Source organism: Arvicola amphibius, chromosome 10 (assembly GCF_903992535.2).
Source record: "Arvicola amphibius chromosome 10, mArvAmp1.2, whole genome shotgun sequence".
In the NCBI taxonomy this organism is placed as follows: Eukaryota; Metazoa; Chordata; class Mammalia; order Rodentia; family Cricetidae; genus Arvicola; species Arvicola amphibius.
In genome coordinates, this window is record NC_052056.1 from 58,089,589 (window position 1) to 58,115,721 (window position 26,133).

The window sequence follows — 26,133 nt, forward strand, 5'->3', positions numbered from 1 at the left end:
CATTGAGCTGAAACAACACTCTGTCCTGACTGATTCACCATCAAAATCCAAGAGCTAGGATGGAAACCTGGCCATCCTACCTCAGTGGGGTTCAGCCAGGCTCTAGGGTGGTGCGGATCCTCTGCAGTCTTCAGGGCACACACGAGCATGCGGGTGATTGCCTCTTCCACCCGCGCTAGGTGGTCCTCTTCCTAAGATGAGATAAAACATTAAAATGACAAACCACCATTTTGTTATTCATCTTTGTACCTCACGATTTCAGAGTCTCTCTTAGTTGTATGTTCTGTTCCCCCACTGATGCCAACTTTGTCACAGAAGGAACCAGTGTGCTGCTGGGAGCACCAGAACTCTCATGTGTTTATTATCGTCTGCCATCTACGAGAGTGTAGGGCAGACAATGCACCAAAATTAGGAATGATTTTTTTCTTTTAGAAGACACAGGCCTTGTGTACAAATGACCTTAGATAGTTTTTTCCTAATCTTTCTCACTCCTTGGTATGTCCAATTGTTTAAAAGTATTAAGCACATGGAGTAATGACTTTTATGGAGTTTAAAAGCAAATCATGTGAAACATGGGGAATGGGGCAGCTGGGCTGTGGAGAGGTTGTCACACAGGAGTAGAACACATACCTGTCCCATGGGGGGCCGGGACCAGATTCCCCAATGTGGGGATGGGGTAGGGAGAGGTTGGGCATGGTGACACAAGCCTACAGGCTAAGATGGGGGATCGCGTGGAGTCTGGAGTCTGAAATCTCCAGGACATGCTGATAGACTGCAGGCCCATCTGAGGCCAGTTTGGGTTACAGGGAGACTGTTTCAGAAAATAAAACAAACAAAACGTGGGTAAACATCTAAGCACAGCTTCTTAATAAACAAGAGGAATATCATGCAGCATTACTGATGAATAGAATTAAAACCATTAACTTCTATTCCTTAAAAAACAGAGCAAGAAAAATCATTTAAACCAGATGCCTTTAACATACATAACTAAAAAGACCTCACCATATAGAACCCACAAGGATTAGTAATAATTTTGTAAATGGGCAACAGACATGAAGATAGACATTTTAAAAAGAAGACTACCTGACTGACAGATGCCTGAAAACAGCTGACCATGAGGAAAATCACAACTGATACTTTCAGAACACGGTCTGACTTACCTGTGCTGAGGAAACAGAATGACAGACACAGCCTCACTAATGATAGGAATGCGTGTTGTTAGGGACACTTGGAAACACGCTGGCATCATCTGATCACCTAGAGTCCTGTGTACCCACAGACCAGCCACCACGCCATGTCTATACACCATCCCTGGAGAAACTCTTGCACATGTATGTCAGAAGACATGTACAAGAAAGATTCTGTTCATGAACACAAAAAACTGCAAACCATTCAATTATCCACCAGCAGAACAGCCAGTAACAACTACTCAATAGTACCTTGATGCAAGAGACCAACAGTCCACAGGAAGATGAGAAAAGTTGTACTCAACGACAGTAAAACCTGAGAAACATGGCACTGAATTTATAAAGGAAATCCCCACAGTGAGGCCTCACTTCATGCTGACGTGACTGCAGTATAAACAACGGATCCCCACAAGTGTGAGGAGGTGAGGAACTCAGTCTACAATGGCTGATGGGCAGGTGAAATGGCGCAGGACCCTGGGAAGTGGGCTGGAACTAATAGGGTAAACAGAGAAGTAACATGGGATGTTTTGGCAGGTGGATAATTTTTGGGTCAAGCTGGCTAGGCTTTGATGCCCAGGTATTCAGTCAACACAAGTCTAGATGGCACCATGTGCGCAGTGTCTGTAGAAGCCAGAAGAGGGTGTTGGATGCTCTGTAATTGAAGTGAATATAGTTGTGGGTCACTAGACATGGGTGCTAGGAACTGAACTCTGCTTCTCTGAAAGAGTCCTACATGCTGCTGACTGCTGAGCCACTGCTCCAGCCCTTGATACTATATTATCTTTAATCTTACAAATATGTTGCATATACACTCTCTTTATATGTAAAGATATAATACAAAGCCATTTCAAAGGGAAAAAAATCACAGAATGAGAGGAAATCTTTAAAATTAAAAAAAATTCTAAGCTAAGTTGAAATAAAATACGGATGCAAAAATTGAATAAAGGCACTACTAGGAATATCTGAGAACACACTTTACCCCAGAGTGTGTAAGGCAGAATCTGCATTTCAACAGTGAAACCGAGAAGGGTAGATACTGTACCACCTGCGCCCACCTAGAGCCTGCTAGCTCCTGTCTCAAGACCCAGGACAGGAACATCAGAACGAGTTAGCAGTGCTAATTTAAGCTTCATCACTAGGCTGCTAAGCTGGGTTCAATTACAATCACTGTTTTCTAAGCACAGAAAGTGAACATGCCTGGCGTGAGCAATCTGCTGGGGACACAGGGAATGGCAGGTGTGATTCCTGTAGTGGACTCCATCTTACATTTGCTCCAGCTGCAGCCCCAAGCACTTTCTAACTGTGATGCTGCTATCTCCCCTCACACTCCTCACCTAAGCCCCAGGGGCTCTGTGTCCTCTCTTCCCTCAGCTCTTAAGTACAGCTTGCTTCCTGTTCCAGTAATTCTCAAGATACACCTACTCCAAAGCCCTTCCCATAACGGAGGGAAACACCTTACCAAGGGGAGGATGCAGCTGCCAAAGAGAGCAGAGAAATGTCAGGCTTCAGGTTAAGGAGGGCAGATGTGCAACCGGTTTTCTAAAGATGCAATCAAAGACTGCAGTTAAAGGCAGCGCAGACACAACTGGAGCATCGGGTAAATGCCAGACTGGAGCCTGATGGCTACTGTGCTGTCAAATACAACAGGGAACCAGGAGGAAGCTGTTACTGGGAAAGGCTCCTGGCAGAAATGAGCGCTAAGAATACAGTGCTGCATGGTTCTACTTTAAGACAATGTTTAAGTCAAGGTTAGAAATGAGGACCCTGAACCAAGAAACAGATACAGCCCTCTGCGATAGTGTGGGATGGAACCAGCAATGTTTTTTTTGTTTGTTTGTTTGTTTGTTTTTCGAGACAGGGTTTCCCTGTAGTTTCTAGAGTCTGTCCTGGAACTAGCTCTTGTAGACCAGGCTGGCCTCGAACTCAGAGATCCGCCTGCCTCTGCCTCCCAAGTGCTGGGATTAAAGGCGTGCGCCACCACCGCCCGGCTTGGAACCAGCAATGTTAGACATATATGCAGACCCCACGGAGTCTGTCATGACTGTCCTGATACCAAACAAGGGAGCCATCAATGTCAAGGCCACTGTGTGTCCTCTCAGGGAGTAGCTGGGCACAGTAGCATGTGTGACATCCCAGCATTAGGGAGACTGAGGCAGGAGGACCGTGAGTTTGAGGCCTATGTGGAGACACCCCATCTCACACAAAACACAACACAACCAACTCAAGCAAATAAGAGAATGGCTCGTCTCCCAGACTCCTGTGTCCAACCTCAATATTTATCAAGAGAGGACAGAATCACAGAACATAGACACCAATTCATCCTGGTCACACAGAATTAGTGATTGAATTTTGCACACAGGCTTTTCTTATCTTGGGGATTCTTTCTTTCTTTCTTTCTTTCTTTTTTGTTTTTACATTTAAAGGACAACAAGAAAAAGTACCAGCTCAATCCAGGAGTTTATACTGACGGTGACAGGATCAATGGATTCCACGTAATGCCACCAGTGTCTGGGAACAAACAGAACCTGAAACCAAATGAAAAGTAGTTAACACGAGAACAGGGCATTTCTCACTCTAACTGAGACTGCTAAAGGGAGAGAGACAATAAATCCAAGGGAATAGAGTGAAGGGGAAGAGGAATCCCAGCTGTCTCCTGTGCTCCTCCTCTAAGTGCTGAGCTCAGAGGCCTACACAGGACCCTGGCGGCTTTCTGTTCTTCTTAGTCCTGTGACTTCTCTGTTGACATCTAAACTCTAGTAAACGCTTTGGAATCCCAGCCCTTCCTCTTTCCCACTGCAGAAGCTGTGCACTTTCTGAGGACAGCAACATGCACTGCGGTTCCTTTACCTGCTGGAAAAGCTCCCTGAGTTACAATGGGGGGTGGGCTGCCAGGGAAGGAGCACAGCAAGCAGACCCTCAGACATCATGGGCACGAATGTAAAATGGCTGCTGAGGAGAACACTAGCAATCTCTCAGGTCAGTCACAGTCACCCGGACCACCTGCCATAAACACCCATGAACCTTACACAATGCTCACGGCAGCAGCACCCGTTCACAGCAGCTCGTGGAACATCTACATAATCAGGAATTGTTCTGCCTTGAAAACACGTTCCACATGTATGGATGCATGTGTAATGCCCAGAATAGGAAAATTCATGGGTACAATGTAAAGTAGTAATAGTCGGGGGCTGAAGGAAGAGGCATGAAGGGCAGTGTCCTGTCCAGAAATTTAAGCAACTGGACCAGGTCCATCTGGCAGTACATGTGTGAACTGGCTGGACATGTGTGAACTGGTAAGACATCTGTGAAGAGGGCAGGAAAAGAGCTAGCAAGGAGGGAGCAATGGAGGGAAGACTGGATAAGGGTGATGGCAGGAATGGAGTCTCTGTGAGACCAAGAAAACCTTCCAGATGGTAAGAAACTGGGGCAGCAGGAGCCAGTGTCGTAGAGGGAATTTTCCCCACAAGGTGCAATGGGAAATAACAGTCTCTTCAGAAGTGACTCAGAAGCAGTCAGCCATTCTTGCTGGAAAGCAAAGATCATCCTCAGTCGACCTCTGAGGGCCTGGGTGTACTGCAGTCGGTGCTCACTGTCACCAGAACAGGTATTAACTGGAAATAAATTTCCTGGTACCTGACATGATCTCTTCACCTGGGTAATAAGAAATGGCTTCCTCAAGGCCCATTCTCCTCTTTACCAGCAGGAGGAGCTGTGCTCCCTCTTCCCATCTCTCCAGGGCAGAACTGTGGGTCTCAAGCCCACAGATGGGAAGCTGGCCTCCAGCAGCAGGGCTGCAGGGAGGACACCATTGCCATCTGTAGGGAGAGAAGTACAGTCACCAGGCTATGGTGTCCACTGACAGATCATGGATGTTTAAAGCCCCATTACCTGTCCTGGGTTCAGCGTGACCGTATGTCTCCGAGCTTTCTGGAACTGAGGAAAACGCTTTAAGTCAGGGTTGACAACATTGATTTTACTGAACACACTAGACTCTTCGTAGGGAATTCTGGTTGGATAAAGAGAAGGGGTATCTTCAGGAGGAAAGAGATGCCATCTTTTCCTATGGAGAAAATAAGATACCAGCTAAAATTCTCTCAACTTGAGACAAAACACATAGGAAGCTAGCAGCCCAATGTTTAGTCTTACTGATTTAAATTCAGTTCCTACAGAAACACAGGCGCCACCACAGTGGTCACCTGTCCTCTCACTTACAGCTGATCCCCTGCAGATGTCTAGTGGAAGGCAGCTTTCCAGTGGGTTTCTCATGCCCTGCTGAGGCAGCCCGTTTCATTGCAGGGATAGGTGCTCTCTCCTTGTTTGCATCTTCTATCAAAGCTTGATTCCTTACCACTGCTTTCTCTCCTAACCCTGATGCTAACCAGAATAAGCATTATCCTTTCTGTATTCTTTTTTATTAACTTTATTTTTTGTGTACATATGTGTGCGATGTGTGTTTGTACGTGTCATACGGATGCATGTGCATGGAGGCAAGAGGCTGACAATGCTGTCTTCCTCATCATGTATTGCCTCAACTTTTTTCCTGGTCTTTTGAGACCAGGTTCACATTATGTAACCTCACTGGCTGTCCTGGAATTTGCTATGGAGACCATGCTGGCCTCAAACTCACAAAGATCCTCCTGTCTCTACCTGTGAGTGCTGAGATTAACAGCCTGTGTCACCACAAAGGCGTGCCACCTTACCTTTTGAGATAGGATCTCCTCTGAACCCAGAGCTTAGACTGGAGAGCCTGTGTGGCCAATCAGCCCCTGGGGCCTCCTGTCTCTGCCTCGCTCTGCACCTGAGTTACAGACGTGTACCACGCCCGGCCTTTTACGCCGTGCTGGGTACTGAGCTTAGACCATCCTGTTCTTGCAGTGACAGTTTACCAGCTGAGCCATCTCCCTAGCCCCGCAAGTGTCTGTACGCTAATATCCTGAATACCGCCCCAAAGCTCTCCCCAGCACACAGCTTCTGGACTTCTCCTGTCTAGAGGTTAGACATGTTATGCTGATCTATGAAGAATGAGAAACTCATAAAAATGCCACATAACCCAAAAGTAGTGTAACTGAGGATCTTTTAAAAAGAGACAATTGCTTTATAAACTGGAGCTTTTTAGGAATGGGGGTAATAAATCTTTTTCTTAAAATTCTATCCGAGGAAAAGACATAAGGCCCTCCTGTGTGTCTCCCTGGTACCATCAGCCCTTTCTGAACAGGGAAGTGGTGGCTGCCATGTCCAATACCAAATATATACTAAAGTCTTATGTCACTTTGGAACTCTGCAGGTTTCACAGACACAGTGAAGTGCTTGACTTCTGGAATTCTAGGGCAGCCCACCGTCACACAGCTACCGGGTGAGAACTGTTGAAGATCAGATGCCTGACTGACGGCTTCTCCAGGTAGCGCTGTTCAACTCCACAGCACCTGCTGCTAGTGTGGAAGCCATCTTTGACTACTTGGTATGCTCAGAAGCTAATTTTGGATGGGCTCTGAAGAGACTGTCAACTTCATTTCCAAAGTAGTGGTAGAGAGATCCATGTCTGCTTAGTGTCTCTTGAGCTCACGGGGACCCAAAACACTTATATCTTGGCTTCTCCACATTGTGGTTCCATCCCCTATACTACAGCAGCATCTCCCAGGGGAACAGCCATCACAATCAAGCTATCCATCTGGTTTGCTTGACTCCACACCTTAAAATGTGCACGTTCTTCTAGTGGAGAACTGCCATTCCCTGCTCAAAAGCCTCCCACGGTTCTGTATGGAAGGAGTGCAGAATTGGGGTGTCTGGATGCAACTAAAGACCTTTATGCTCCCCCTGACTTTTCTGCCCAGTTTTACTGTTCCTAGTTCACAATTTACACAGGGTCCTCTGCAAAGCCCCTGCTTTCCTGAACCCTGTGTCCCTTCCATCTGAGTGTATAGACACGTACCCTGCTTCAAAGACTACTGCATATATCAGCCTCTTCCACCTTTCAGTTCTAAGGCTCTGAAGCCTCCTTCAAGAGCAAACACTCTCTCTCACTTCTCTGTGTTGGCCGGTAGGCACCGCTGGTGGGAATGCTCTCAGGGCAGAGTCCTGGCCTCTTTTACTCTATCACACAGAACTTGATGGACACCCAATAGATGTTTACTAAAGCTATTTAATATCATCAGAGTAAAATGAAAATGGAAAATCTGCTGCTGTCAGACAGTTACAGTGAAGCTGTACTTTTCATCAGAGAAAAAAGCTGGATTTTTTTTTGTCTTTCTTCCCAATTCAGAGCACACACAAGAGGGAATTTAAAGCAATGCCCTATTGCATCCCATTTCAGCTCCCAAACTCTTATCTGCTGAAGGACAGAGAAAGTGATACAGGACTCCCTGCTGTCTCCCCATATACAGCAGTGCACCCAGAGGTTAGCCTTTAGCAAGGACATGATGGACCAAGAAGGAACTGCTCAGCCCCTGCATAGCTTCCCAGCTGACACATATCCACCCCTCCAAACACAGATTATTTCTCTCAGATCCATTCATCATTTTGTGTCCAGTGATGCTGGGAATTTGTTTGTGGCCATTTCTGGCTTTTTCTATGAGATGCCCTGCAAATGTCACAAAGGGCCAGAAGGGAAGTCAGGGCACCAAATATTAGGGGAAATAAGGCTGCACTTATGATACCTGAGTACATCCTCCAGGTTGTCAAACCCAGGATTATCAGGTGTTGGCCACTCGGTTCTGCCACTTAGTCAGGTGGAAATAAAAGTTCATCTAAATAACACACTGCACTGGCTGACTAGGCAGACACAGAGTCACAAACCAAAGTCAAAGTGGGGCATAAAAACCATGTGACCCAGACTTCCCTGCATCTGCCAACATCTCTAAGGCCACGGTGAAGCCTCTTTCTTTCAACACACTTCTCTGTTCTAACTTATTTGAGAGATGGAGGGAGTGGAATGTGAATACTCCCAGGTAAAAAAGCTTAGCAAAAAGGTGCCTAGCAAGATGGGACCTCTGAGAGAATCTGATCATGGCTGAGACACACGGAAGTCATTTCACGTGCCCTCACTTCACATGGAAGGAAACAGCACAGCAGTGAAGGGAGGAGGGCCTTGGTCACAAGGATGGTGGATGGGAATGGGGTGGGGCTACTATCTCACCCCACCTTCCTTTCCCTTTTCTTCTTCACTCTTGTGTGTGCAGATGTATAAGATTGGACACCCAATTGGAAGTAGACAAGATTGCCAGGCAAAAATTGAGAGCTTGGGGGTGGGGGTAGGGGGACAGGGGTAAGGGGAGATGGGGAGAGAGAAGTGAGAAAGGGAAGATGGGGAGAATTTGGGGGAATGGGACAGTTGGGATGGAGGAGGAGTGGATATGGGAGCAGGGAAGTATATATCTTAATTAATGGAGCCATTTTAGGGTTGGCAAGAGACTGGACTCTAGAGGGGTTCCCAGGTGTCCAAGGGGATGTTCCCAGCTTGTTCCTTGAGCAGCTGAGGAGAGGGCTTGTGAACTGGCTCTATACTATAGCCACTCTGATGAATATCTTGCATATCACCATAGAACCTTCATCTGGCGATGGATGGAGATAGAGACAGAGACCCATATTGGAGCACTGGACTGAGCTCCCAAGGTCCAAATGAAGAACAGAAGGAGAGAGAACATGAGCAAGGAAGTCAAGGATGCGAGGAGTGTGCCCACCCACTGAGACGGTGGGGCCGATCTCATGGGAACTCACCAAGGCCAGCTGGACTGGGACTGATGGAGCATGTGATCAAACTGGACTCTCTGAATGTGGCGGACATGGAGGGCTGACTGAGAAGCCAAGGACAGTGGCACTGGGATTTGATTCTACTGCATGTACTGGCTTTGTGGGAACCTAGTCTGTTTGGATGCTCACCTTCCTAGACCTGGGTGGAGGGGGGAGGACCTTGGACTTCCCACAGGGCAGAGAATCCTGACTGCTCTTTGGACTGGAGAGGGAGGGGAACGGGGAGTGGGGGGAGGGAGGGAAATGGGAGGAGGTGAAAATTTGTAATAATAATAATAATAAGAGGAAAAAAAGATTGGACACCCACACATGCACACACATTACCTTCCTTGTACCTGGAATACTAAGTTGCAACCATAGGAGTCCAAATGACAGGGAGTATGGGCTCCCAGGGAGCCGATCCACAATGTACTTTCCTGTCCATTTCTTCCAGGAAACCCAAAGTCAGACCATATCACCTCCTGTTTGAAAAAAAGTATAGTTCATCAGGAACTGACCGTCCTCTACGGTGGTTCAATGTTTACTTTTTAAAAAACTGCTCTTAGTGCTTATATTTTCTTATAGAAAATGCTAGAGATGGGAGGGGCTAGGTTTTCAGGGTAGTATGAGAAAACATCTCAACCAGTAATATCTGAGTAACTTCAGCAGTAGCAATCATTCAACAAATATTTACTATTTATAACATGCCAGGAACTGTTCTTAAAGCTTGTGGCCAATCAATGACTACATCAGGCCCAGCAGGCGTGGCTCCTACACCTGTTAGAGACAAACAATAAATGAAAGACATCATTCTGTAGCTACCTGGGGTCAAAGTGCTGCAGGCAGTGGGAATGTCATGGAGTTAACTCAGAAGGCCACAGGCCTTTAAGCAGAGACAGTATCTGTGGGCATAGGCACTTTATTACCCTTTTCCACTTCCATGCCCACATGAAAGAAGCCTTATGGGTGAGCTCAGTCATTGAAAGCAACCCACACTAGAGCCTTAGTTCTTACCTACTACACCAGTCTCGAGTAGGAGGGCCACAGAATGGCTTTTGAAACAGTCATTCACAGGGAATGATTCTGCTAGCTGCCCCAAGCCATGACTCCATAAGTATGATAAAGACAGCACACTGCTCCACACCAGGGCCCCCCGAGGCAAGGTGCCGAGGCAGGTCCTGACCACTCATAAGCCAGAAAAGAAAAATAGCAAGCGACACACGCATGCGGATGCAGTGTATTCTTTCATCATTAATTTTTTCTTTGATTTTTTTAAAAGAATGAAACAAAAATACTTTAATTGGCAGAATACTCACATGAATGCTAACACCTCAAAAAACAAAACAAAACAAAGCAAAACACCACATTATCTACAGTCTAAATTCTCCTAATTTGAGGAGAAATATTAACAACTTTATTCAAAGAGAAAAGATTTTAAAAAGACATTCAATGGATGGTTTTAAGGAAGACTAGAAAAAACATTTATTTTAAGTGATGAAACAGGAGGTTGGTCAGGAATGTCTAAGAGCTCCCCAAACATTTAGAAGCTGTTGCTACTGCTCTTGGTTGTGCCCCCAGAGGCAGAAGGGAAATCCCTATTGTTGAAGACACATACATATTTATGTAGCACAATTAAAGAAAAAGAGGCTATGAATTTGAAGAGAAAGGAAGGGTATGAGGGTGGGGTTGCAGAGAGGAAAGGGCAGGGGGAAATGATGTGATATAATATCAACCATTTTTTTAAAGGAATGGGGTTACTTAGGAAAAAATTAAGTAGAATGTTTTGCTATGTTTACCTGATGGGTTTTGAAAGAATGAAAAGTCAAGTATAGCTTTAAAGTTTGGCTTAAATTCATAAGATAAGGATCTTGAAAACATACACATTTAAAGATGGTAGAAGTAATAAAGCAAAACATTTTAAAAAAAGATGTCTAAGATATGTAGGATGAAAGTGACACAGAGTGTTTCAAGGGCTGGGAGTCAATACACTGTTTGCTGTACAAGCAGGAGGACCTGAGTTCGATCCCCAGAACCCTTACTCACAAAGAAACTAGGATTGGCAGCCCACCTGTAATCCCAGTGTTGGGGAGGCAGAGACAGATAGAAACCTGGGGCTCTCAGCTACCCAGCCTCACCTAATCAAAGAATTCTAGGCCAAGTGAGAGACCGTGTCTCAAAAAACAAAATAAAACAAGTAGATCACACCCGAGGAACACCCAATGTTTACCTTTGGTCTCTACCGCCCCACATATGTCCACATGGACCTGTACACCCATGTGTTCTCCTAAGGAAGTGGGTCATGGTAAGACCAAATACAGCACATCTCCCGAACAGAAGAGCACTGTCCATTCATAGTTAATATGAGATAGAACAAATTACAAACAGCTTGGCCAACGAAACGATCTTGGTTTATAACAGAGAAGAAGGGCAGACACCGATCTTCTGTCTCTTTGGATGGCCCTGCTTATCATAGCCACAGCAAAGGTCCGTTATCCTTCTGTTACTCCTCAAAGCTGTCTCTCTCCTTCTCCAGGCTCCTCAGGGCTTGCTTCTCAACCTGCTTTTGTACACCCCAGGATCACCAGCCCAACAGCGCCCCACCCACAACGCCAGGGCCCTCTCATATCAATCATTAAGCAAGAAAATGCACCCCAGAGCCCAATGTTATGGAGACATTTTCTCAAGTGAGGTTATCTCCTCTCAGATGACCCGAGGTTGTGTCAAGTTGACATAAAAACTAGCCAGGACAAGTGCCATGATGGCTCAGTCTCTCACTAAAGTGACTTCTCCGATACCTATGGTGGTGGCACAGCACTTCTGAAACTGCTGGGCTACTCCTAGGAGCTCCTGGATCTGTTTCCAGATTTTTTTTAAAAAAGTGTTTTGCTTTTTGTTTTTAGAGACAGTTTTTTTGTGTAGCCCTGGCTGTCCTGCTACTCATTCTTTAGACCAGGCTGGCCTAAAACTCAGATCCACCTGTTTGCCAGTCTCTGCTGGGATTAAAAGCCACCATGCCCACAGCTCTTAAACCTGTCCCAATGAATGAGCTCAATAACCATTGCTTCATTTTAAAACTGCTGTACATATAATGAATCATCCATATTTTCACAGTTATAACATCATTATCAACAACAACAACAACAAACACTCAAGAAAAACTGATAGGATTTGTTCCTCTGCCATCCCTTAGTGTCACTGTCTCACTCTAGTTATTCTCCATTCACAGGTCACAATACAGAAAAACCAATCACATAATTCCACAATGAACTTACATTTGAATAAAAAAAGTTGGTCACGAGCGATAAAACTGGAACTCGGAAAAATCACAAGATTGTTAACTATCATTAATATACAAAACTTAAAGTCTCTTTTTTTCTCAGGAAAAAGACCGGCAGGTACAGAAACAGAAGAGGTCATTAAGTCTCTATCTACTGGGTAAATACCTAAATTCTATTTTCTGTTTTTTAATCACGTGAATTCTGAGGTGCCAATCTGTCTCACCAGGAAGCAAGCACCCTGTCTGAGACGTCTTTAATCATTTCCAGAACACCTGCTTCCATTCCAACACATCCTCACAGCTGGGCCACAAAGTCCAACAGGCCGAACTAATCTTCCAGTTATTGCCTTTACAGAGTCTATGTCCTGGTGACTTAACGAGGCTTCAGATTCTCCGGAGCCAACCTCAATCACAATGTGAAATAGAATCTACCAGGAAGACATTCTTGGGGACACAATCCCTTTTATTATATGCTGATTCCTCACAGTATCAACTTTAAGAATGTTTATCAACAACTACAAGAGATAAAGGTAATGTTTCTCCCAACTTCCCTATCTTCCCAGGGCAGTAGAGACAGCGCTCGGACGTGCTGTGTTGATTGAATGGCATGGGCGGGGAACTAGAAGCCAGAGAGACTCATTTTGTCACACACAAAAGTCAAGTGAATATCAAAATAATAATTTCAGGCCATCTGCAAGATTGCCAAGTATTTTCCAATTATACCAGTAGAGTTATCAGTTTATTTGTTGATATATAAATATTGTACATCTAACAGAGAATTAATCTCCTTTATGGAAGAAAAGATGAAGTATATGGAAACCGTAAACAGAGGTTGTAAGTTAAAACTTAAAAACCTAGAAGAAGGCTGATGAGAGGTAGAAATTTCTTATCAAAATTGACAGATGTTACACTCGGTTAACTAGAAGCTGCAGAACATATGACAAGGATAAAGCCAGGGGTTTAAGTACAAATATTCTTTAAAGGGTAGTAAAGATTAAGGGACTATGTAATCATTCAAATACCTATTACATATTCAGTACTACGTCAGCAGTTCTGAGGAGCAGAGTAAAGAACATAGCTTGTGTTGTCAAAGGCTCAAGACACAATTTTATGTAATACTGGTCCGAACAGGACATAAAAGAATGCTGGCTGGGGATGTGTGCTGAAGTGGCTGAGGTTTCAGAGCCAATGCTGAATCTGAGCCAGCCCCAAGTAGAACTTCCTAGGCAAAACTTAGAGGGTCTGAGCAAAGGTCAGAAGGTGGGCGAGAACATGGACTGCCCAGCAGTCAATGGGGAGACCAGATGGCAGCTCATGTAGACCAAGTGGTTGGGCTAGGGTGCTGGGAAGGGACTCAAATGCCACCCAGACTTATTTTTCAAGCCATTCAATGTTTATGAACACAACAAAAATGCTTTGGTACTTAATATTAAACATGACTTGAAGAGTCACCAATTCATAAGAATTTATTTTAGAACTAGAAGAGAGAGTGTCAGAAGAACAGAATGATTATAGAAGCAATGCTAGACTCAAGCGACCCTCTCTCTCCTCCGGCCCTTCTGAGGATCTGGGAGGTCAAAACTATCTTCACAATGTTCCTAAATTGCTACTTGCCTATTTCATTGTGTTGATATTTGCACTGGTTGTATATAGGCAACAGTGAATAAAACAGATAGTGTCAAGTAGTGCAGTTAAAATATACTAGGAGTATTGCATTATTGAGTCTTATCTTTATTTTATATGTATGCATGTTTTACCTGTATGTATGTCTGTGAACCACAGTGCATGCCTGATACCCACCGAGGCAAGAAGAGGGCATCAGATTCCACTGGAACTAGAATTACAGGTGGTTGTTAAATGCCATGTGGGTGCTGGGAATCAAGCTTGGCTCCCCTGGATAAGCAGCCAGTGCTTTTAACTGTTGAACCCTCTCTCCAGCCCCAAGTATTATATTCTTTTTAAAGGTGTTGTTGAGGTATGATCAATGTACAGCAAACACCATATATTTAAAGCATCTGACTGATGAACTTGATCTATCTGCATTCTTGAGACTCCATCAAGATAATCAAGAGGACAAACATTCTGACCATATCCAAACTTCCCCAGTGCCCCTCATGATTCACATTTCCCTCCAAATCTCATTCTCTGACAACCACCGACCTACTCTGTCACATAAATTGGTTTGTAAGTTCTAGGATTTTATGGAAATTCAATTCTGTATGAAACATTCCTTTCTCATGCTAATATCAATCAAAGACAAACACGGGGTAAACTGAATCAGAAAAAGGACTACACCAAAGCAGATGAATTCATTTCATCACAATAAAAGGTCACTAGTAAAGTCAAGTGTAAAAAGTAAAACCTGACCAACATAAAAGAACTAACGGTGTCCCTCTCTACATAGTAGATAAAATGAATGTATAGAAATCAGTAAGAAAGTGACCCTTAAACCCCAGCCTGACTTAAAAAAGACTCACAGGGCACCCCAGCCAATAAAAGAATGCATTATATCCAAGTTTGCAAGTAACATTTATCAATCATACTTTGGGCTATGAAACAAATTTACATATATTTGAAAGGATTGAAATAATGCCAGATATATTTCCTGACCACAGTGAAATCAAGTCAGAAATCAACGACAAAAAGATGGTTAGAAAAGCCAACAAATATTATAAATCAAAGGTTACACTTATTTTTTTTTTAAGTTATAAACTGATTGGCCCATTAGCTCAGGCTTCGTATTAGCTCTTATAACTTATATTAACCCATTATTCTTATCTATGTTAGCCACATGGCTCAGTAAAAGGTTGATGTGGGAGTCTTCTGTTTGAGTTGATTTCATTGGTTAATAAAAAACTGCCTGGCTCATTTAATGAGCCAGCCCTTAGGTGGGTGGAGTAGACAGAACAGGAAGAAGGAAGTGAGGTAGATGGCTCAGTCACATGCCACGCCTCTCCTAAGTGAGACAGATGCCATGCCTCTCCTCTCTGAGCCAGATGCAATGAAGCTCCGGCCCAAGATGGACATACGCTAGAATGTGTAGCACTTTGTGGTGCTACACAGATTATTAGATATGGGTTAATCAAGATGTGAGTAAGAGGCTGAAACTAATGGGCCAGGCAGTGTTTGAATGAATGCAGTTTGTGTGTTGTTATTTCGGGGCACAAGCTAGCTAGGCCGCCGGGAGCCGGGCGGGACGAAAAGCAGGCCTGCCCGCAGCTCCTCACTACAAAAAGTTACACTTATAAACTAAGCAAGAAATTAAAGAATAAATCACAAGATAGGTCAGCAAATATTTTGGGTTGAATATAACTGCACTCCAGCTATATGACTTCAGAAACTCCCGAGTACAAAAACTTTGTCCATAAAAAAGGTGTGGCACCAACAAACGTGATCTTAAATAACGAAACACATCAAGCACACTGTGGGGCACAGCAGCATTTGGAAGAGCTACATAATTCAGTAATCCAACATTTCCTAATACCCAATGAACGACATTACACAAGGGGATTTTATTATAGGAACACAATGAGTTCTTTCATTGTGATTTCATAGTCTATACTGCAACTAATGATTTTTTTTAAAAAAGCCTGCTGGACAGTGGTGGGCCACGCCTTTAATCCCAGCACTCAAGAGGCAGAGGCAGGCGGATCTCTGTGAATTAGGGCCAATCTGGTCTACAGAGCCAATTCCAGAACAGCCAGGACTATACAGAGAAATCCTGCCTTGAAAAACAAAAACACAAAACAACATCAAAACAAAAAAGAAAAGAAAATAGCCCTCATCAAGTTTGGCGTGATAGTTTAAAGATTCCCAACTGTCTGAAAAGAGCGTTAAATACTTCCCCCTTTCTCAGCTGTATATGCTGAGACAAGATTTTCTTCATCTCTTAACAGACCAACAAATTGCAACAGCTAAACTGCAGCAGATAGGAGACTCCAACTGCGCCCTGCAGCCAGGCAGGAAGATGACTTGCAGAAAATGGAAAGCAACCCACTCTTCTAATCACGTTAAATTTCAAAGCATATTCTCTTAGGCTATCATTGGTTATTGACATGTAATGGGTTTATGTGCTATCTATTGTACTGCTTTACTTTTTGGTTTCTTGAGACAAAGTCACATGAAGCCCTGACTGGATGTAGCTTAAGCTGCACTTGATCTCCTTACCCATTATCTCATGTCAATACAAAAAGGCTTGAAACAATAACAAGCATGATTAAGTAACGAAGCTAATTGCATTTCTAAAAGCAAAACAAGAATTTACGTACCTATGATATATGTGAGAGAAATGAAAAACGGGTGAGAATGTCAGAGGGACCTAATCGCTTTCCGCCTGAACCACGCTGTTTAGGCTAGACGATTTTGGAAAACACTTCATACATGACAAGGGCCATCGCAGGAGCCCGTAACAACTGGGAGAGCATTGCCTCAAGGACTGCCAAGAACTAGCCAATTAAAATATGTCCATGGTATGCTTCATCTACATACCTCAAGGATAGATAAGAACATGCCAACCAAGAATATACTCATGTCCACACTTCATTTGCATAATGATATCATGCTCTTTGAATTTGCTGTCCTCAATTAGGTCTGGGTATGCAAATTAGGTGAAAACTGGTGGTCCTGCAAAATGGTCTACAAAAAGTCCTATAATCTCTGGAAGGGAGCTCCTCCAGCCCTCACTGCCTTGAGTGTGCTAGATGAATTCCCTGCCTAGGCTCGTACAATAAACCTTGCCTTTGCATCAAGTCCCGGGTCCCTGGTGGTCTCTTTGGGAGGCAAGAAGTCTGGGCATAACAAATAAAGAGTTGGTACCCAGAAAACTGTCAGATAAGGACAATATAGTATTAACAGTCTTGACTGTCTACAAGAGAACTAACTTCCACAACGTGAAGTGACATGAACTCACTGGGGTAAAAACACCAGATTTACAAGGGCTTCCAGAGAACTACAGCTTATTACCATCCTTAATAGCCAAGCCATACACATGCCCAGTGGTGGCTATGCCTGGGAAGGGACAGACACCTGAGCAAGTTTGGTGAGTGGCAGTCAAGGTAGCAGGAGCTAGACTCAGCATACTTCACCTAACTTGAACGGACCCCTACTGAGAAAAGGTTCACACAACCTCTTTGTGCCTTAAAACAGATGATCATGAAATCAAGTGTCACTGTGAGGATCCTAAATGTCAGGCATTTAGGGGCAAGGGCTCTTGGTAAACACCTAAATTGCACAAGAGTTTCTGAAATGTGCTGGGAGAAGGTGGAAGTACAATCTACAAGTGGCTGAGGGGAATGGGGAAGACCAAAGTACTCTAAAAGTTAATTATGAAATCTATGAGTTCCAGGGTTAAAGATCCACAATGTGATCCAAAATTATAAGAAACCCCACCCACCTCAGAAGATGATTGTGGACGGTGCTGAGATTTGGAAGCGTTTATTAAGTATTTTCAAAACCAACCCATTTATTTCATGGCTGTCAGAATACAGAGGCGCTACACATGAGGATGCCCAGCCAGATTCTAGCATAGGAGGTGGAGATGAGGATGGTGAAGTTAAGGTCAGCCTGGGCTACACAGTGAGAGCTTCTCAAGAGAGAAAGGAAAGGAAAACAAAGGAGAGGGGAGGGAGGAAAGTGGGGAGCTCAAGAAATAATGAGGGTGGGGGAAAGGTGTATTTCCCCTCTTTTATAAAAAAAACACCCTTTTAACTTTTTAAAAGGTTAGTAAAGGAAAATGACCAAATATCTGTAGTTAGAGTAACTATGTGAATACCTAGACTCAGTAAGAAAGAGAAAAACACAGGTTGACCAGGGACAGTGTGAGAGACAAAGAGCATCACACACAGAAGAGGGGTGTACAGCAGGAGTGGTCATGGGTGGGACAGGCAAGGACATCACACACAGGAGAGGGGTCCAAAGTGGGGGTGGTCATAGGGTGTAGGCACGGACATCACACACAGGAGAGGGGTCCAAAGTGGGGGTGGTCATAGGGTGTAGGCACGGACATCACACACAGGAGATGGGTGTACAGCAGGAGTGGTCATGGGTGGGGCAGGCAAGGACATCACACACAGGAGAGGGGTCCAAAGTGGGGGTGGTCATAGGGTGTAGGCACGGACATCACACACAGGAGATGGGTGTACAGCAGGAGTGGTCATGGGTGGGGCAGGCAAGGATAGGGGTGGGGAGCTGTGGCAGGGAATAGTCTGACTAAAGGGGAAACACTTCCTTCCACAGATTAGTACTGGTGCTGGACTCTGCAGCTAGGCCTGTTAGGGGTAAGGCAGTCATATAAACAAGCTCCCTGGGACCACTCCCTATTGCCCCACACCTAATGTGAAACAGAAACCAGAACAAGGAATTTGCAAGATCACCCCACAAAACAAACCCGACAGTTTGAGATAGAATACACTAAAGAGGAAAGAGGACATGGCAGTCTACAGACCCTGCTGTCAGCTGTGTCAACACACGCAAAGAACCTCCATATTCTTACTTCCACAAGTGTCCCTACACTTCAGCAGGGGGTCTGTCATCATTAGGAGCCCAGAACTCTGCCTCAGGCCACCACAGCCTGAGTAGAGGCTGAAGGCAGAGGCGGCCCGGCCAAGGCGTCTGCGTGGAGAGCAGCTTCCATCTCTCATCTTCACCAACACAACAAGGATTTCTTTCTTTTCTTTTCTTTTCTTTTTCTTTCTTTCTTTCTTTTTTTTTTTTTACAGCTTGTAGGAACTTTATTTTCCTTCCACCTTTTTTCCCTTTGCTCAAGTGTCTGCAGAGAAGCTCAGGACCACTCAGTGGTGGCTCCAACCCACTCGGTGGCCTGCACTGTGGGAGCTGCTGACTAAGCCTCAGTGGCTGGCTGGGCACTCCAGTCTTCAGTAGGGAACTGCTGGATGGGCACCGAGGGCACCTGCACACCCTCAGACCTGTTGGCCACCTCTGGCTGAGCAGCAGTGAACTCAGGAGCTGGCACGGTCCATTCACCCTGAAACTCCTCCTTGGTCACGGCCTTCTCAGCAGCATCCTGTTCTTCCTTCTCAATCTCCTCTGGGTCTCTGTAGAAGTAAAGATCAGGCATAACCTCCCATGGGTGCTCACGGGAGATAGTGCCACACGTGTGCAGTACTTTCCGGGCCAGCATCCACCACATCAGACCCACTGAGTGAGCTCCCTTGTTGTTGCATGGGATGGTGATGTCCACGTAGTGCAGAGCTAAGTCTGTGTTACACAGGGCAATGGTGGGTAGGTTCACTTAAAAGGCCTCTGTGAGGGGCTGGTGCTCAGCCCTGGGATCGGTCACCACTAGAAGCCGTGGCTCCCTGAAGCCTGCCTGGATCTGGTTAGTGAAGGTCCCTGGGGTGAAACGGCCAGCAATTGGAGTGGCTCCAGTGCCAGCAGCAAACTTCAGCACAGCTCTCTGCCCAGTGTTCCTGGAGGAGATGACGCTGACATCAGCAGGGTTCTCAATGGCAACAACAGCCCGACTGAAAGCAGCAGCTTCTCCCAGGTCCTCTCCAGATTAATGATGTGGATGCCGTCGCTTTTCCTTCTGTAGATGAACTGCTCCATCTGAAAGTCGAGGTTGGTGCCACCTAAGTAGGTTCCCGCAGAGAGGAATTTGAGGACATCCAGGGCTCCTGACATTGTGTAAGTTTCCTTTTAAGTTACGTCGGGAATAAAGAACACCGTATGGACCCATCCCAGGGAAGCACAGAAAGACTAGAACAAGGATTTCTGTGCAGGCAAAGGGAAAATAAAGTTTTACACACAGTCTATACTTCTAGTACAATCTAAATGTCACTCACAGGCATTGTTTAAAGGTGGAAGGGTGTGGAGAAAGTGCCTCTCATCTGTGTGGGCCAAACAGTCAGGTCTCACATGATTACTTATATGAGAAAAAGGTAGTTAAGGAAGAAGGGACCAGCAAAATTCTAATTTAGGATTACTCTCAGGAGAAAATTCTTACCAAGACTAAAAAGAGTATATAACTCAGCCAGGTGGTAGTGGCACATGTCTTTAATCCCAGCATTTGGGAAGCAGAGGCAGGCAGATCTCTGTGAGTTTGAGGCCAGCCTGGGCTACAGAGCAAGTTCTAGGACAGGCTCCAAAGCTTAAAAAAAGAAGGAAAAAACCCACAAGAAACAAAACAAAGCAAAAACCAAAAAACAAAAGTATAACTCACCTGGAAAACATGTGTCTTGTCTTCAAACAGATTGACAAAATATTTATAGTCAGCATAAGCCCAGAATTTGGAACGGTCATAATCTTTAAATGGTCCGGAGACACTAGACTGGTCACAGTTCCAGGCCAGAAACTCCTCAAGTGTAGCGTCCACATAACTACATGCAGTTTCAAACTGAGGAACTGCAAAATAAGGAAAAACAACTTGAAATGTTTAACAAGCACAGCGTCTACTATTTTAAAAGGTAACTATTGACCAAAATATTGTTGCACTTTATACTTGTTTATTTAACGATTTACATCATTTACAATAAAACAAAAAGAATGGTTTTGTTCTTAAGATTAATAACGCCAAGCCGGGCGGTGGTGGCGCACACTTTTAATCCCAGCACTCGGGAGGCAGAGGCAGGCGGATCTCTGTGAGTTCGAGGCCAGCCTGGTCTACAAGAGCTAGGTCCCAGGACAGGCTCTAACAAAGCTGCAGAGAAACCCTGTCTTGAAAAACAAAAAAAAAAAAAAAAAGAAAAAAAAAAGAAAAAAAAAAGATTAATAACGCCAGGTGGTCGTGGTGCATGTCTTTAATCTCAGCATTTGGGAGCCAGAGGCAGGTGGAGCTCTGTGTGTTCAAGGTCAGTCTGGTCTACAGAGTGAGTTCCAGGACAGCCAGAGATACACAAAGAAACCCTGTATGGCAGGGGTGGGTCGGGGACATTAATGATTACCCTCCAAGCCAGACCTATAGTCCCAGTACAGCATGAAGGCTGATGTAGGAAGATCTTGGGTTTGAGTCTACATAGTGAAAACAGGGGCAGGGAGAAGGGAGAAGAAAGAGAAAGAAGAGACAGGAAGAAGGGGAGCAATGGAGTGAGAAGTGTGATCCAACTCTCCACTCGGGGATCTGTGTCCACTCCTAATAATGCTCATACATTACCTGCCTCTCTCACTCACACTGGCTCACGAGTGTGTGTGTTCTCCAGGGCCTGCACAACTGTGATGGCTCATCCGTATTGTCAACCTGACTGGGTTTAGGTCACTTAGAAGACACATGTCTGGGCATGCTGTGAATGTGTGTGTGTCCGGGGTGTTGAACCTAGGAAAGAAACCTCGCTCTAAACATGAATGGTGTGGGGAGCCAGCGGGAATGGAAAGTAAGAGAATAAGGCCTGGAGGAGTGCCAAGATTACCTCAGTACTGCAGCGATAGATGGCACCCACTCAACCAGAGGCCAAAAGAAATCCTTCCTCCCTTACATGGCTTCCTGCTGGGAATTTGGTCAGAGCAATGAGGAAGTAACTACTACAGTGACCTGTGTGGGTGTCACTACTTGGACACTTGGTGGAGTGTGTGTTTAGGGTTGTTTGTTTGAGACAGGGTCTTTCTATGAAGCCCTGGTTGACCTGAGTGTAATGGTCTGTCCTGTCCCTTTAAGAGACAAACCCCGCCCACTCTCTCCCCCATCCATCACTGAGGCAGGCAAATCTTCCTCCCACTTCCAGTCTAACTCCATCTTCCTTTCTGTCTCCCAGAGAGGTGGCTGCTGCTGTGGCTCCTCTTCTCTGCCCCTTCTTCTCCCCCCATCTCCCCTTCTCCCCCTTTCCCTTACCCCACATAACCCACTTCCTCTGCATGCCGTGCCTACCTTCTTGGTCTCTCACCCATCATGTGGTTCCCTGTCCCTCGTGGACCGCAGGCCACTTGGGGGCTCCTGCCTGGGACTGGCTGCCTTCGTGGCCCACCATGTGCCACGTGGACCTGCTGCCTTCCTGCAGCCACTATGCACACCAGATGAGCCTCAAACTTACAGAGGTCCACCTGCCTCAGCCTTCGGACTCAGATGTGCTTCTGTTTCATACACTAAGTATTACCGTTTTAAATAAGGTAAGTATTGCTGGAGAGCCTGCATCACTGGGGTCCTTTCTGTCTTAACTAAAGTATCGCTAGAGAAAGCCTGAACCATTGGGGTAGAATCATTGGCTCGATTTAATGTATCAATTTAATGTCTGTTCACTCATTTATTAACTCAGTTGCTTCAGAATCGTTACTAAGCACATCATTTTTGATGGTGCTTAGGTTTGTAGGGACACAAAAGAAAAAGATAACGGTCTTGAGCTTAGATACGATTTGATAAAACCAAACAGGTTTGTAATGCTAGCACTGAAGAGGCTGCGGTGTAAGGACATTGAGTTCAAGCCTGGGCTAAGAGCAAAACCCTATGCCATGGCTTGAATGTGAACTGTCCCCTACAGCAAAAGTCTTTGAATCCTTTGTCCCCAGTAGATGAACTGCTTATGAGACTGAGACACCATCTCAAAAACAAAAACTAAACAAGGGAGTCATGAGGTTGTCTGCGATGTATTTTCAAATATTAAAATATGTATCGGCGCTAAAATAGTGCTTTCAAACTGTTTTACTAGCCCTGAGTGACAGCTTGAGATGTGGCCTCAGAACTGATGCTGCGAGACACAAGAACACGCAGCAACACGCTAAAGGACGTTGCCCACGTCAGCACACTTGAAGGATTGTCCAGTAAGCAACGCTAGAGCTCCATTGCCCAACGTTGTTATCTGGGAAAACTGCAGCGAACACCATCATTAACTGCTACAGGATAGTACTAGTCTATTTTAAGAGGAGAAATTTCTAAAACGAAACAAATGGGAATAGATGTTAGTGGAGCGCTGGCTGGCTTGACTGTAAAAAAGCACATGTGCAGTAAAACAAATGCAAAGGACACACGGGGAGACAGCCGCAGACAAAGAACTGTCTTCAAAAGTAAGTAAAACAAAACCCGTGCTCAGACAGAAACAGTCAAAGGACAGTTACGAGGAAAAAGCAGGAATTACTAATAAATACGAGTTTATGACCAACATTGCCAGCAAACATGCTAATTACGATGAGATACGGCCCTCTCCCCTACCAGACTTTTTAAAAGATCGGTCTGTTTGGTTTTGAGAGGCACGGGCCCGGAAGCCAGTTCTCTGCAGATCTACTGCCTGTGCAGGAAAAGACTTTCACCCAGCCACTCCCCAAACACCAGGAAGCCTAACAGACGCTGAACCTGGAGGAGGTAAGGCCCTTCCCAGACAGCAGAAAGAGGAGATTTTCATCAGGTAATTACTTGTGCACCCAACAACATGATTATAGCCATTCCAGGTGTCATTAGGAAAACCTTAACAAAGTGTTCGGAAAATTTGATAGTCACACCTGATGCGGGGTGGAGGGAAGAAAAAGTAACATTTATCTTTCAAGGAAGAATTAGCTAGTAAAACCAAGGAAGGCCAGCTGGGAAAAGAGCTACATAGGGGTAGAGACAGAGAGACGAGAGAGACGAGAGAGAGAGAGAGAGAGAGAGAGAGAGAGAGAGAGAGAGAGAGAGAGAGAGAGAGAGAGAGAGCAATCCCTGAAACAGACTGAGAAGACATGACAACCTGAGCTCAGGAGATGAAGCTGGACTGCGGCACAACACACACCTCAGTCTTCAGGATGAACTGGGAGGTCAGCAAAGGGTTATATATACATGTATTACAGCAGACTTGTCATTCATTCATTCATTTGTTTATACTGTTGTTATTTTTATTATAGACAGAGTTCTACTGTGTATTATTATTATATTATTATTATTATTATTATTATTATTATTATTATTATTATTATTGAGAGTCTCACTGTGTAGCCCTGGCCTGGAACTCGGTATGTAGAACAGGCTGGCTTTAAACTCAGAGATCCACCTCTTCTGCCACTCAAAAGTGTGTACCACCAAGCTCAGCTATTTTTTTTAAAAAATAAACTGTCTCTGTTACAGTCTGAGGAATGGCCTGGGAAGTGGGGGCAGGGGATGAGTGGAGTAACTATGTCCAGGTATGAGGCAACTACAATTCTGGGAGTGACCCTGAAGGGTGATGCCAACTAGAACTAGAGGGTGGCCACTGAGATAGGCAGCAGGTGGCTGCCAGATATTTAGCACGCAAGTCACAAGACCCCAGAGTGACTCAGCTCCTGGTACAAGGAGCTTCACAGACAGCAGTGCTGCTGCTGATAATCCACGCGCCCTTGCACCCAGTGACCTCATTCTAGGAACCCATCCTAGAGGAATAATCAGACACTTGACAAATGTACACATTTAAAGTCTGCACGCTATTCGAAGGCACTTTCCTCTGTTCACTACAGACTGAACCTAGGGCCTAACACGTGACAGGAAAGTATCTAGCTGCATCTCCAACCCTTTTTTCTTTGGGGGGGGGGGTAATCAGTCTAAATATAGCAAACAGGAAAGTCAAATTAATTATGATATTGTCATATAATGGACTACTAAGTAGTCATTTAAAAGTCTCATTTAATGTTATATGTCGTTCCTCTGAATGTGTTTAGAGAAAAAAAGCAGCCTGTAAAAATCAATACGATCTTAATTTTTAAATACAATCTATTAAATACAAACAGGTCAGGCTAGAGAGGTGGCTCGGTGGTTAAAAGCACTGGCTGCTCTTCCAGAGGACCTGAGTATGATTCCCAGCAACCACATGGCAGCTCACGATGATTTCTAACTCCAGTTCCAGGGGATCTGATGTTCTTTTCTGGCCCCCATGGGTATCAGGCACACATTTGGGACACAGACACACATGAAAGCAAAACACCCATACACATAAAATAAATAAAGTTTATTTTAATAAATACAGGTACACACATCTAGGATTTGCAGAAAGAGGTGGAGGCAGGAGGATCATGAGTTCAAGGCTGGCCTGTGCTATACTTTTGCTGGGCATTGTAGTACATGTCTTTAATCCCAACACTCTGGAGGCAGACACAGATGGATTTCTGTGAGTTCAAGGCCAGCCTGGTCTACAGAATGAGCTCCAGGACAGCCTGAGCTACACAGGGAGACCCTGTCTCAAAAAACAAACAAGCAAAAGACAAAAACAAACAATAAAATAAGGTATCTTTAAATTTCTGTGGACTTTCTACTTTTTCCAAGTCTTTTACATAGACACCATACTTTCATTTTAAAATTATTTCTACTTTAAGTAATATTTGTTGAATACTAATTATGTAGGCACTATTCTAAACACATTGTGCATAAGAACTTTTTTTTTCTGAGACAGGCTATCACAATATCAATCTGGCTGGTCTAGAACTCACTGTGTAGACCAGGTTGGCCATGAACTCACAAAGATTACATCCTAAGTGCTGGGAGTAAAGGCAAGCATCACTACATCTGGTGAAATCATTCAGTTTTGAAAATATTTCTAACATACAGAAAAGTTAAAATTGACCTCCTCAAGGTCACACAGAAAACCAAAATCTGAACAATTCTTTTTTCTTTAAAGGTTTATTTGTTTATTATGGATACAGTATTCTGCCTGCATGTATGTCTGCAGGCCAGAAGAGGGCGCCAGATCTCATTAAATATGGTTGTGAGCCACCATGTGTTGCTAAGAATTGAACTCAGGTTCTCTAGAAGCGCAGCCAGTGCTCTTAATCACTGAGCCATCTCTCCAGCCCCTGAATAATTCTTCTATGCCATAATCCTATGCTGTCTGTAGGAACATATATACTCAAGAGACATAATTTTTTTAAAAAAATTACATTTTATTTATTTATTTGTGTGTGTGTGTGTGTGTGTGTGTGTGTGTGTGTGTGTGTGTGCGTGCGTGCATGTGCTTGTAGGTCAGGGGGCAACGTTTTCTTTCCATCATTACATTCCCAGGGTTAGAACTCAGGGAACAGGCAATGCTTTATTCTTGATCCATTACATCATCCTAAAGAAATAATTTT

General features: G+C 44.6%; 1 protein-coding gene and 1 pseudogene across 1 annotated transcript in view; both read right to left on the reverse strand.

The window, feature by feature from the left end:
- The window catches only part of Hspbap1 (HSPB1 associated protein 1), a 50,868-nt gene that overhangs the window by 602 nt on the left and 24,133 nt on the right, over positions 1 to 26,133 (reverse strand). The window contains exons 3-7 of the mRNA XM_038346171.1: positions 20,369 to 20,550; positions 9,258 to 9,394; positions 5,076 to 5,247; positions 3,629 to 3,712; positions 81 to 191 (exon numbers count right to left, since the gene is read on the reverse strand). Coding sequence (XP_038202099.1) covers positions 81 to 191; positions 3,629 to 3,712; positions 5,076 to 5,247; positions 9,258 to 9,394; positions 20,369 to 20,550 — 686 coding nt within the window. The remainder of the gene's footprint in view (positions 1 to 80; positions 192 to 3,628; positions 3,713 to 5,075; positions 5,248 to 9,257; positions 9,395 to 20,368; positions 20,551 to 26,133) is intronic.
- Positions 18,968 to 19,830, reverse strand: LOC119824958 (annotated as a pseudogene).